This window comes from Crinia signifera, chromosome 6 (assembly GCF_055691185.1).
Source record: "Crinia signifera chromosome 6, ASM5569118v1, whole genome shotgun sequence".
Lineage (NCBI taxonomy): Eukaryota > Metazoa > Chordata > Amphibia > Anura > Myobatrachidae > Crinia > Crinia signifera.
Window position 1 is genome coordinate 89,548,047 of NC_139222.1, and position 14,052 is coordinate 89,562,098.

Here is a 14,052-nt window from a genome sequence, read left to right on the forward strand (position 1 = left end):
TTCAAACTATTACTGTCCATTGTTTTTTATTTCCCCCCCCCCCCCCATATTTCTGAATGAGAAATAGCTGAGACACCCACTTTCAGCCTCCATACACACAGTAATAGGTCCTTATATGCCACCATTGGCCGCATCATATAACCTTGCACCACTCTATGACAGGAACTTTATGGCCTCCTATATGGCCTATATGCCTGCGAGACACTAATAACCGGTACGTAGGAGGGACCATCACTCTGGCAACACCCAGACACACTCCATACATTCTAGAATATACAAAAAGAGGAAAGGGACTGTTTTCGGGAACGCACAAGAAGAGGTTTCTTTAAAATTTAACTTTTAATGTAATATTCTAAGACTCCCTTATACATTTTTTATGGGCGGTAACAGTGTAAAAAATAAACATATAGACGTACATACACAGATTGTGTATCAAGGTGATAATAAAGAAAGAAAATTGTGTATTAAAATATTAATGTCACTCTGAAAAATGTCTAATTTATTCAGCATAGATTGGTGTCGGTAATGGAGGGTTTACCAGCCCTGGATTATATCTTTATTATTATATAATGAATCCGGACTAGTAGTTTCCACATGAGATACTATGAAGTTTGTTACACAGCCCTGATATTCTGTTATTATCCCCACCTATCAGGGGCAGAATATCCAGTACTTAGTGGGACATGTGTCAGTGTTCAATTGGTCCAATTAAAATTGTGTTTCAGACCACACCATATACTGTGCATGAGGCAAGCATATGGCTTAACTGCCACCTATCAAATATTCTTGTTCCTGTGTGTATCACACCATCTATAGTATATTCCTGTGTGTCTCACACTTCATAAAATATACATAGGGGCTTTGCTGTCTATTGGGTATTCCTGTTGTTATTGTAGCAGGAAGACCCAAAACACTTAAATATCACCTTTTTTCTTTTTTTTTTTTTTAAATGCCACCTGCTAGGCGTTTCAACTCCTATAGATCTCCTAACATGAACAGCATCTCATATCCAACATAACATAACTCCTATTTGTGAGTATTTGCTGCCTTCTGCTGGAAAAAAAAAATCAATATTTCACTTTGGAAATTTTATGCAATTTTTCTCCTATGCTGACACACAATCAACATTTAGCTGACAGACATTTCAGTTGACATTTAACCGACACGTGTTTCACTGGTTACCCAGCTTTCTCAAGGCCCCTACATTCACCTGGAATGACAACTGCAACTCTGCTACACATGCATCCCAATTGCATCTGTACAAATAATCAGTAGTGCACCCACCAGTAAATCAGGACAAATATCTCCACAAAAACATGCTATCAGACATGAAACTGCGAATGAGTACCTTGTTGAAATGGTCGCCGATCACTTGCCATATCCTTGACCACTGCAGCCGGATGCGGTTCATGTTGTAATAAGAAATCTCCACTATTTTCTGTAAGCTGAACATGCGCGGCTGGTGGATTGAGGCCAGTTCATCCATTGAGACGGCACATAGCCAGCGGACAAAGTCAACTGTACAATAAGACAGAGAGGGTCAGATTCTACCACCTCAACCAGCCTCATTATAATGCTGTACAAAGGGGATGTCTAGCAGCAAAGCACATGAAGATGAACCTTACACAGTAAGTCATCTTATAGTATTATACTATACAGTAGATCCATAGCAAGCAAGTACATACCTATAGCATTTCCATCTAGCCGTGTCGATCCAGTAAATATCCTGCAAAAAATTATTACATGGTATTACCTAAAGTAGAGGTTTAACTGTAGGCTAGCTGCAGCAAGAGCAGATTACTGGGGCCAATACCATAAATATTACTTACACAGCAAACACAGGGAGAAAACCAAATGCTTATAAAGACTAACATTTACATGCTGTGCATCCTAATTTGCTGTGAAAGTCTATCAGAAAGAAAAATGTTTAATGGCTCGGAGCATAGGTTTAAACAATGGCTGAAAATACCTTATTCTTCAGAAGGGATGCAGTTCAAATCCCAATGGTCAGAATCCCGGGGTTCAAGATTCCAACGTCGGAATCCTGACCGCCTAAATCCCAACACTTTCTCACTCCGTGGGTGTCCACGACACCCATAGAGGGAGAATAAATTAGTGCGTGGCGAGCCCGCAAGGGAGGGCGATCCACGTCGCCCCCTTGTCGGGATTTCTGCGTCGGGATTTCATATCAATCCCCTTCAGAAACATGGCTTCAACAGTTACAACGTTAAAGGTGCATACACACGTTACGATTTATGTTACGTATGATATTATATACTATTTCCAAGGAACGTCTAGGTGGTCGAAAGCATAAGATTTGTGCTTAAAATAACATACAATGTGCATAAGATATCATACAATATGAAGTCACAGCTGTACTACACTATACTATCTTATGCTTTCTAGACAGAATTGAGTTGCATGTTCATCCGAGCAGCTCCCTCCCATACGACGGTAAGATATAGTGCACTATCTAACATACTATTAAAAACTGGCTAGATTGTTCACTATCTAGCACACTAAATCTTACCGTGTTTACGCCCTGCACACATGGTGAGATATAGGCTAATGGCCAATTTTGACTAAGCAATTGACATCACGAACTGTAGCGCATACTTGCCTACCTGACCCTCTCCATGCGGGAGAAAATGCTCTGTTCCTGGGCTTCCCTGGTAATGTATGATTGCCATCACCTGTGGTGAAACACCTTTACCTAGCTCCCCACAGGTGATGACAATCATACATTACCAGGGAAGTTCATAAACAGAGCATTTTCTCCCGCATGGAGAGGGTCAGGTAGGCAAGTGAGCTGTAGCAGCCAAAGGCAGACGGATGAACACAGTTGGGGAGACACAGCAGAAAGAGGGCGGAGAAAGAGTGGATGATAGCTGCCAGCTGGCTGCGCAGCATGATCTCTAACATTACGCTACACAGCCGCACATGTTTTCCGGCAGCATCTGAGCCAAGTGCTGCTGGTGCTCAGTGCTGACCAGCAGAATGGGATGAAATGCGCATGCACATTTCAATCCTGAAATCCCAGGCGAGAGTTGGCCTAAATCCCAGGATCCCACTGATTATGATCTCAGATTTGATAACCCTAGTTGCTTGCTTATTTTCTGAATTCGTACCAGGTGAATTATCAGGGGTGTAAATAGGGTCTTTATACAGCAATGTAGAACTTCTCTGAGACGAGATGTTCCAATCAGCTAGAAGTAAGTTACGGTTTAGAATGACTCCTTACAATGCACATTCCCTTTCATTATTATGGATCGGGGAAACTTGCCAAATGATGCATTTATCATGTAAATTGCTAACAGCCCACGGAAGGGACAAGACCGTGTTTGACTCTAAGTGCCAATAAAATGACATGTTCTTGGGAGAACTGGTAATTACAGCATCTGCAACCAATCAGTACAATCAGAGTGGAGTTCTATCGCATCCCAGGAATACTGTAAGATCTATCCTAGGAATGGCAATTAACTTACCACTTACTGTGATATGAGTGTACTGTTTTGTAATCTTTAGGGAAAAAAATACAACATTGCATTCCCTGCTGCCTTGTACTTCCATAGGAGAAGTCACATGCAGTGCTCCCTTGTGCCGCACAGGACCTTCCCAGCCAAGCTGGCCCAGCTCAGAATGAATCAGAGAGATTGCTTCTGCAGCAGGGGCGAGTCGGAGGGTCTGGTGCGATGTGCACGGGACCATGCATTGAATCAGACCTGCTGTTATTCACCTTTGGTTCTTTTCCTATGATTGATTGCTGTAATCACAGGGAAAGAACCCAAACTGCAGGTAATTCACCCAGTGTATGGGGGCCTTAATACTCTGTTACTTCACTTAGCTATGGTTAACACATTGGTGAAAATTCAGTAACATATGGGGTACATATCCTAAAGCTTCTAAAAATGAAGAACTGATGTTGCGGCTAGTAACCAATTAGATTCTATCATTTCTTTAATGCATCCTACAAAATTATAGAAAGTATCTGATTGGTTGCTATGGGCAACATCACCTCTTTTAGTAACTTCACCCCAATGTTTTTGCTTTCATGCCAGAAAAAAAAAAAAAAAATGACAACGGAGCCATCCTTGAAAACAAACACACACACACACACACACACACACACACACACACACACACACACACACACACACACGTGTATTAGCAGTTACTGGAAAGAGCTTTGAATTAACATACAAATCCTTATCAAGTTGTATGTTCTCACCTATCTACAGCTACAACCACACTCTGTGAGCTGGTCTCTCCGACAGATTCTTGAATGCTGGCCATCTGTTTCTTATCAACTCCACCACCAACCAGATTGCCTATGAAGAAGCATGTTAGCAATTGAAAGACATGCAGAAAGGTCAATGCCGTCACCACGGAATGTATGTAATAAAACATTAACGGTTATTTATTTGACACTGGAAGCTCCATAAAAGTCATCTTATTTTAACATAAATTTAATAGAAAAAAAAAAAACTCACTGAGTCCAATCCCCATGAACTCCTCTCCTCCAGATGTGTAACTCTTAATAATCCCTTCGCGTTCCCGCCCGGTTCCAGAGATGTAACGCGTTTTAACTCCTGTCCCAATCAGCTGGGCAAGCTCCAACTGGCTGATGCACTTCAATATCTAGGATACAGGACAAAATTACATCTCTAAACATGGGGACTTAATATAGTTCACAAACCAGACCAAGGACAGCATCCAATCACCGTTGATGGGGCTATCCAATTAGCCCGATGCTTATCTGGGATTTGAGGATTTTTCAAATGCCTGGAATATAGCTTTCCTTTTCAGTGATCTCGGTTGCGAAAAAACATAGGTCAGTGATTTCACAGATCTTATGTATTTTCGCTAGATAACGGTAAAAGGTCTCTGACACAAAAAATCATCGAAAAAAAAATGCACAAATAAGATACCCCTATAATGAAAGAACAATAGGTCCAGCACTGATGTTAATGGTGGACAATCAAATAATTTGTGGGAAATAGTCATAGAATCAAGTGATATGAGAATTGAGATTTTGTAAAAATAAGAATTTTTTTTATTAGCGGATTCATTATTATAGTATAATAACATAATAATAAAGCAAATGTGCAATATAATATAAATGACTTGCTTCTAAAAATATGAAAGTGACAAATCTATTAATGAACAAATAAAGAACATAAAAGTAACAGAAAATTGAAATGAATGTAAAAATGATTCATTTAAAATTCAGAGGTGCATGGTATTGTATTCATCGAATGACGGGATGCTGTACAAACCTCATGCCAGGAATTGCCCAGGTAATTGCCATCAGTGTGAGCCACAGTGATGAGTGTCTTGATGGTGTCAATGTTCTTCTGCTTCATTTCTGTGATACTTGAGCTGGCGGTCAGCAGAGAGAAGCGAGCGAGGGCCTGAACATACGCATCTTTCTCCAGCTTCCAAGGGGAAAAGGGAAACCGGTTACTTTTATGTATCTAGGAGTAGCTCTTAAGAAAGAATTAGTATTTGTAAAGAACCAGTTAACAGACAAATGATATATAAAATCTATGCTAATGCTAATGACGGGCATCTTTTTGTGGGTCAAAAAGCAATGAGACTAGGATACAGGAGTAGACTGTTTGGATTCATTGAGTCTGCAAAAAGAACTTTTATTGAAAAAAGCTGTGGTTGCTACATTGCAGTCTCCTGGTGCATCCAATCCCGGGTGCAAATTAGGTCACAGACAATGGTCCTTTTGATGGTTGATTTGCAAGGCTTGAATTTCGTAGCCTTGCGAATCCCCCAGATGCAGCACCCATGAAACACTGGGTGTTCCCATAGGCAATTTCCCCGGCCCGTTTCCCCTCGCCCCTCCACACCCCCCGCCCGGACTTGTGTGCGAGTGCTGGCCCACAGCGGCTGCACATGCGCATTAAACCCTAAACGCAGTCACAAACAATCGCTCCCCTATGAGAACGTGCGGGGGACAGATTGATTTAGAAGAGCCCCCAATGTCTAGCTAGATAATAAATAGGTTGGCCTTACAAAAGGTTGCCACCAGCAAAAAAGGTCAACTTAGCTCTTCAGGCTTTTTTTTTTTTTTTTATTATTTGGTGTCCAACTGAGCATGTGGACCCCCGATCAGTGTAGTGCATGTGCTTACCATGCTTTGGTACTGAGGGTACTGCTGTGAAAAAGTAACAACTAGGTGATGGGTGTACCGCAAGATACATAGAACTCAACCATCAGGTGATTACACATATTGTGCTCAGGGCAGGAGAACATGTGCAGGATTTCTGCAGAACTTTGCATCAGAACCACAGAAATGGTTCCTGAACAATACAGCCACTAAATGCTTATGTACTGTATACAAGCGCTGGAGTCATTCACCTGCATGCCGAAGATACAGGAAACCCTGATTGCACAGCGTATCCCCTCCAAACACAGATTAGCCACTTCAGTATCATCACAGTCCTGGAGTCCAATGCTGTAGGCAGCCAAAAGTGGGGTCCAAACAAGCTACAGAGAAAAATATATATGTCACAGCATTGCAATACTTTCATTAGCTGTACGGCATAAAATTACCTCAGCCACCAGCGTCATATCTTTTAGCAGGCTAATGTGTTTTCTCTAAATGCATTTATAAAAGAATTGGCTACTTACTTTAAACATTGGTCTCACATGCTCCAGGTGGGTGGCACTGGTGAACGGTGCCTTTGCGTGGCTCACGGCTTCCATTAGAGCCTTAGCCGTTTTTGCCATTTGCTCCATCTCCATATTGTATAATAACCTTCGCTCCTTCTCACTGGCTGCACCTGAACGGGGAACACACACATAATAAATCAAGGAAGGGTTTTATCCCCCTGAACATGGTTCCACCCCATGAAAGGGGCTGTGTGATATATAGATGCCTTACAGAGGGTACACACTGTGAGATTTCTACTATATTGCTATTCAAATTTAAAATTTGCCGCCAGGGGCAAAGAGCCCCTGAGGCGTTGAATAGGGCGGAGGGGTGACTGCCGGGCAAATTTTCCCGAAGGGAAAATTGCGGTGAAAGTGCAGCGAATCCTACCCAGGATTCGCTGCCAGCCGCGATTCTACCCATTGAATATCTGCCTTAGCGTAAATAAAAAAGAAAAATAGCCTTGCCGGGCAGGACTATATAGTAGAAATCAAAAACAAATTAAATTCCAGATCTAACAGTGTGTACCCACGTCTACCCTCAGCATAGACTTAATACATCTATTCAGTGCTAGCCATTACGATAGCACCAGTTAATGGGAATAGGTTACAAATCTAATGAAGCTGTCCCTACGGTAATATTACATGTAAAATACTTGTGAAATTGACATAATATTGTGTATGGTATTAAACACTAACTTGGCTTTGTGGACTTGTTGTTCGAGGAGGTTGGATTGTGCAACTCAGGAAGGGTTGGGGGGGGGGGGTGTCGGTGGTAAGTGAGAGGGTGGATAAAATTAAATGAGGTCAGTAAGACAGAGGAAGGTGTGCAATGGTGGGTTTATCTTGAACAATAAAAATGACTCCTCCAAGGAGGATTGGTGGGGGGTGGGGATAGTCAATTGGGCTCACAGGTGGGATACCTCCGCGTCTCTCACTTGGGTACTGTGTGAGGAGGGGGTCCTGACCATGTGGTCCTGAAGTCAAGGTGTAATGTCTTGATAGGTGTGGGACCTTTGCTGTGTGCAGGGAGAGCCCTTGCGGGGATGGGGGTGATCAACAGATCCCTTTCTACCATAAGTGGCAATTGCTGCTTTTGTCTCCCCCTGTGTTCAGCTAGGTCAATAGTCTGATCTGTTCAGGCTGTGTCCCGGTGGTGTCCGGTGCCTGTCAGGTGGCTATAAGTGTAGTGAGGGTGTATTGGTGGGGCAAGGAGCGGCGTCCCACTCCTTGCCTCTTACCCTTTGTGGACTTGTTAGCAATTGTATGTTCCTTTGACTCCTTCATGGCAATCTTCTTATCCTCAATTTCATCAAAAATTGCAGATAGGTACTCCTCCGGGAGATCCTTGCTGTCATTTATACCTCGGTTCATTTTAATGTATTGTTCTTTCGTCATTTTATTTTTCACCTGTGACAGACACAAAGGATTCTGGGTTTCCTGGTCTTATGTGGACAGAAACATGTATAGGGAGATCTTCCTGAGATACGTACCTGGGGGCTGTGCAGATCTGTAGTCAGCATTATAATGGAAAAGGCCAAGACATAGGCAGTGTCTGCACTGGCAAATAAAGTCTGTCTGCAGAAGGAAACACAATACGGTTTTATGAAGCATAGTTCATTTACATCTAAACTGATACACAGAGTAGACCACGTGAGAAGTCAAAGTAAAACTCATAAGGAAGCCTTATACTTTGACATGTGCTAGTACTTCAAAGTATAATTCCAATAAAATTTAGCTTTGGGAGGAACTAAGGGAACCCTCACTAGTTCTCCATATGGGTGTGGATCGTATTGTCGACTAGACTTAGGTCAACGAGGTTCTAGGTCGACATGTTTTTTTTCACCGTTTTTTTACCCGAATGTCGACACAGTCGACATGGACACAGTTGGAAGTAAACTGCAGCCCCTCGCATCGCTCGCAATGCTTCGGGCACAGTTGGAGGTGAACTCGTTGCGCTCGGCATACTATTTTATTCTCCCATCACGCCCTAGTGGATGGTAGGGCATGAAATAACGCCTGTCGGCACGTCTGCTCAAAAAACAGTGAAAAAACCCATGTTGGCCTTGCGACCGGTTGACCTAACCCATTTGGACCTAGACACCTGTCGACCTTCATCCATGTCGACCTAGAACCCTGTCAACCTTGTTGCATGTCGACCTAAGTCGGGTCGATAATACGACCGTATCCCCTCCATATGCAAGCAGGTCCCACACTCTCTCTAATGGACTATAGCACTGTGGGGTAGATGTATGAAGTAGTGATAAGGTAGGAGAAGTGATAAAGTGCCTGCTGCTTGATCACCAGCCAATCAGATCCTAACATCCCTTTTTAAACCCAGCCTGTAACTTAACAGTCAGGAGTTTATTTTGATAAAGTATTAAGCACTTTATCACTGGTTCATAAATCTACCCACAGTCCTTTCTGCTAGTGGGGCTCATTTGTCCATCAAACTATAGTAGTAGTCAACCAGATGGATTTATTCTTAGTACACTAGCCCTACTTAACAATATAAAAATGAACTCAATTCTATGACTTAAAGCTTACGTGTACTGTAGTAAAGATAAAACGGTTTTCAAGGAAGTGTGCATATAAAAACCCAAACTAAAATTTGGACACTTTTGGAGGTTACCCTTACTCCATACACAAACTTTCTGAAAGATAGCTTTTACTTTATCTTCTAGTGTGTACACTTGATGTCGTTAACGATAAGCACCGTTAACGACCCCCTCCCTCGTCCAGCATGTCTGGACAAGGGAGGTCCTCATCAATGATGGCCATGCTGCAGTGGCAGCACAGCCATCGCTACCCATGCCATCGCTTACCTAGGAGCCGGAATCGGCAAGTGTGTATGCACTTGCCAATGACGGCACCTCCCGCCGACCTTGGCGGGGTCACCTAATGTTTATGGGGCTTCAGTAATGTGCAGATATTGCACATGGAGGCAAATCACAAATATTAGCATGATTTTGGTCATGGATGATCATACCCCTGGTTACACTCCAGGTATCGTGCAGCAAATTTTTCCATAAGACGATCGATTTTCTGGGCTTCACCAGGCAGACGGAACCCTTCTAGGAAGAGGCGCAGAGCGGAGACAAAGTCCTTATCACAGAAATCCAGTTGGTCCACATAGGAATACATCACTTCTCTGTTAAATCGGCTGTTTTCCCCCAGAAACTCCCCTATCATAGTCTGGAGCAGAAAAGATGGTGATAAAACAGTTTATAAAAATAGAACACATCACAAAGCATTTAATACAATAGAGCATGTACAGCAAAAATACCACCTTTAGGTAGTTTAAAATTGCCCATGCATTACAGCATTTGTATACGGTTTGCCACAGACACAGATTACCACAGTGGTAACATTATACCACAATCAAATGCCTGAGGCACCCAACTACCAATATACATCCTTCAAAAACATTCATGTAAAAGGTTACATATGAAAGCTCAAACGGCCTTAGCACCTGTGTGTCAACTGTTTTTGTCGACTGAATATTAACCAACACTGCAGCCTGAAAGGAAGAGGGATTGGCTCTGAAACGTGTACCCCACTGCTTAGGTATAGTGACTGGGGGGGGGGGGGGGGGGGAAATAAATTGACTTTTCACCCGGTAGACCGGACAATGATGGTATAGCGTTCCGGGCCAAGCAGAACTCCTGCACCAAATATAAGAGCTTTCAACTAACATTTTGTTTCAGCATCCACTGATCAAGCATGAAGCCACAATGCTCTACAAGCTGAGACCCCTGCAGCAGCCTAAGTCCACGTCGATTCCACAGGAACACATGCAGCAACCACTGGTGACAATGCCCGGCGTGACAACCAACACACAATGCCCCAGAGTCCACATGTAAATGGTAACACCCATTGTCTTTGGAGGCTTAGATTTGTCAGTCATAAAACCTTTAAGCACACCTGAGAGCCACGTGCTTGCATGGCGGTCCCATTTTAAGTTTTCAATTCTGACAGCAGTCTCACTATATCTACAAAAGTCAGAAAATCTTTGACCTTTAATTTACACAAATTACAGATGTCATTGCAGTCTATGGGTTACAGGAGCGCTGATGAGAGATCTTACAACCAATCTCTAGTAGCTGCAGTTATTTGGGAGCCTTTTGCTGCATGTTACCACAACGGATGTGGTACCACTATAGGACAGCCTACTTTCAGTGGTGCTATTATTGCAAACAAGCATTGTTAAAAATAGATCCAATTACCTGGAGCGAATCCGTGCAATATAAATGGTTATTTACTGTGGAACAAATCTAGATAAGACAATATATAAATAGGCCAGAGGTTCCTAATCATGGTCCTCAAGACCCCAATGGTCGATTGGCACAGGTTCTATTCTCCTTTTGGAGGGGACCCCCTCAAGGGAGAATAGCCCCCATCAGTCGGGATCCCCCCTGTCGGAGCACCGTCAGTCGGAATTCCGACATCTGGACTGTTAGGGTGCCTTGAGGACCGCGATTAAAAACCTTTGCCCTTATAATTTTGCTTTAGATACACGACATACACTCAATAATCATAGGGCCTGATTCAGACCTGTTAGTTAGGCTGCTTACGAACAGGTAAACACCGCCCACCCCTCGCTTGCAAATTCCAGAACTTGCATGCGAGGGGATATGTACGCTTGCACATACGCTCGCATGCGTCCGCACAGGCGAAAATTCATTTGATGGTCAATGACCATCGAATTAGTTTTTTCTAGACTGACTTATCTTGACCGGAGACATCTTGAAGTCAGCCGCCCGCCCCGCGCAGGCATGGTCAAGCCTGCGTGTGCAGGAGGAACGCCCATAAAATGATGGGTGTTTCCCTGCTTGCCCCCTTACCTCCCACTATGGAGCTAACGGTCCGGAAAGTGTGAAACTCGCTGAAGCCGTTTCCGCATGTGAAAAACCGACCATCGGGGACGAATTCGGAATCAGCCCCATAGTTTCAAATGTCAACGACATAAAATAAAAAAATAAAAAGATACTTACAAAGTCCAGCCGATCCTCCTGGTGCAGGAACTGTGCAATGTCCTGGGGAGTAGAGCCCAACATCGTCTGCTCTTGAAGATATTGAATTCCTCTTTTTGGTTTCTTGTTGAATCTAAGTGTAAGAACATTAGCTCAGTATCCAACTATAGTTGGAACGTAAAGGGATGCGCAGTACATGATCAGTAATACAGCACTCATCTACTTCCCATGATCCATTGAACCATACATTAGTCAATCGTACGAAGCAGTAATAAAACCGCTATAATAGAACTTGTACTCACAACTCAATTCCATGCTCAATAATCTCCTTCTGTTGTTTGATCACTTCAAACTGTTCCGGGTCATCAGGGACAGAGGTTTGGGTACTGGTGCTGCCAATCCCAGAGGACACCGTTGAGTCCAGTGAGCTAGCGCTGCTTCTGCGTGCTGAGATTTCTGGGGTTTTATTTTCACTACTCTCAAAATCAGAGGATTTCTCTTGACCTGAACATAATCAGTATATGGCAGGATTCATAGAGAGTCAACAACTGGATGAAGACATATTTGCAGAGACAAGAGGTAACATCTAACAGGGTTCGGGTTTGCCAGAAGTGCAGGATGGCAGCTGAACCTGGAATTTTTTTTGAAAGCGGCAATCATTTACAAAGCAAAGCCACGTCTTGTAAATGATTGCTCCTTTAGAAAAACCCCAGTGTGCGGCCAGCATCTGACATCTCTCACAAACTTGGACCCTATTTAATTTGCTGTTTATGTAATACACCCAAACACACAAATACTGAACCCCAAGTAATAAAGTTTCTCTGTGTCAAGCTACCCATTATTATGTCAAATAGGTCATTAGAAAAAGCATTTGAAACTACCCACATTAGTCAATATTAACCTTTTGAGTGCCAACATCTGAGAGAGAGATGTGCAAAATATCTGCTAAAAATGCCAGCGTCGCTCACATTGGTTATATAAATAAAAAAAAAAAAAAAAAAGGATTATGGCCGAGATTTAATGCCGCCTGAGTTCAGGGCAGTGTGAGATGTCCGCTAAACTCAGACCTTTTTTTTAAAGGGGAATTAACTTACAAGGCAAAACCATATTTCTTATATAAGGAACCTTAAAGGGTTAAGCTTCATATGATAAAATGATAGCTTATGGATTATGGATTCCCAATGCCCAATAGCCTGGCCTGAAGGGAGAGCCAACAACACTTTTCTCTTACCAAGGATGGACTGGTGGTTAGGATTTACGTAAAGGTCCTTGCTCCACTCTACCATACACTTCAGTATGGACACCAGACACTCCAAGCCCTTCTTCCGAAGACTGAGCTCCTGAGGTCAGACACAAACCAAAAATTTACATTAAAAGTGTGGAAGAAAAAAAAAAAAATCCACTCTTTGAACTTCCAATATACAACACATCATTAAGCTTGTTGCCTCTCATCTACCGCTAGGATGTCGACCAGGATACCATATAATTCCTTCCTGCAGCCACATACAATGCACATCCGTATCAGGCTCGCTCTTCCATTCCACTGGTGCTTCAGTACACACACACACACACACACGTATTCCGGCAACAAACATTGCACATATCTGGACAGTAACCTCACACAGCAACATATAACCAAGCAGGTCCAGAGAACACACAGTAATGTAACACAGCAACATGTACCAAGTACAGAGAACACACAATGTATAGATGTCTCCTCATACATCTAGATTCAATATGCCACACAGCCATTTTTTCTTGCTATTTACGCTGCTTTTTTTCTCGCTATTTATGCTGTTTTTACTGAAATATAAATGAACTTTTGTAAACTGTTTTTTTTTTTTATTATTTCTCTCATTGGGGGCAGATGTATTAAGCCTTAACAAGAGATAAATGCAAGGGTGATAAGGAGATAAATGTACAGCCAATCAGCTCCTTACTGACTTTTTTCAAACACAGGCTGTAACATGGCAGTTAGCAGGTTATTGGCTGGGCGTTTATCTCTACTTATCACCCCCTGGATTTATTTCTTGTTAAAGCTTAATAAAGCCACACAGCCTGTAACATGGCAGATAGCAGGTGATTGGCTGGGCGTTTATCTCTCTATGGGGTACAGATGGGGCAGGGTATGGCGACGCCAGCCGCCATCCCCCACCAGCGCCATATCTATAGTGAGAAGGGGACGCGAGCGAGCGCGCGCGTCCCCTTCCGACTGCGCTTCCAGCCGCTCCCTCGGGTAACCCTGGGTCCCCGCTGACGGACGTGCGTCAGACGCACGCGCGTCTCAGTCGGATGGTTAGGCAGGCCGCTGGCGGATCGCCAGCGCTGACGTTCTGGCGATTCGCCAGCAAGGAAAAGGCCTGCCCCATCTGTATATTCAATTAGTGTCGAAACTGCCGTCTTGCCGAAAAGACGG

At 43.2% G+C, this 14,052-nt stretch overlaps 1 protein-coding gene across 1 annotated transcript in view; it reads right to left on the reverse strand.

Annotated features, from left to right (window-relative positions):
• The window catches only part of ARFGEF2 (ARF guanine nucleotide exchange factor 2), a 53,052-nt gene that overhangs the window by 15,212 nt on the left and 23,788 nt on the right, over positions 1-14,052 (reverse strand). Inside the window, exons 13-25 of the mRNA XM_083146419.1 lie at positions 12,868-12,976; positions 11,939-12,140; positions 11,658-11,769; positions 9,653-9,858; positions 8,157-8,241; positions 7,905-8,073; positions 6,643-6,794; positions 6,370-6,498; positions 5,277-5,435; positions 4,491-4,638; positions 4,229-4,328; positions 1,686-1,726; positions 1,349-1,518 (exon numbers count right to left, since the gene is read on the reverse strand). Coding sequence (XP_083002545.1) covers positions 1,349-1,518; positions 1,686-1,726; positions 4,229-4,328; positions 4,491-4,638; positions 5,277-5,435; positions 6,370-6,498; positions 6,643-6,794; positions 7,905-8,073; positions 8,157-8,241; positions 9,653-9,858; positions 11,658-11,769; positions 11,939-12,140; positions 12,868-12,976 — 1,782 coding nt within the window. The remainder of the gene's footprint in view (positions 1-1,348; positions 1,519-1,685; positions 1,727-4,228; positions 4,329-4,490; positions 4,639-5,276; positions 5,436-6,369; positions 6,499-6,642; positions 6,795-7,904; positions 8,074-8,156; positions 8,242-9,652; positions 9,859-11,657; positions 11,770-11,938; positions 12,141-12,867; positions 12,977-14,052) is intronic.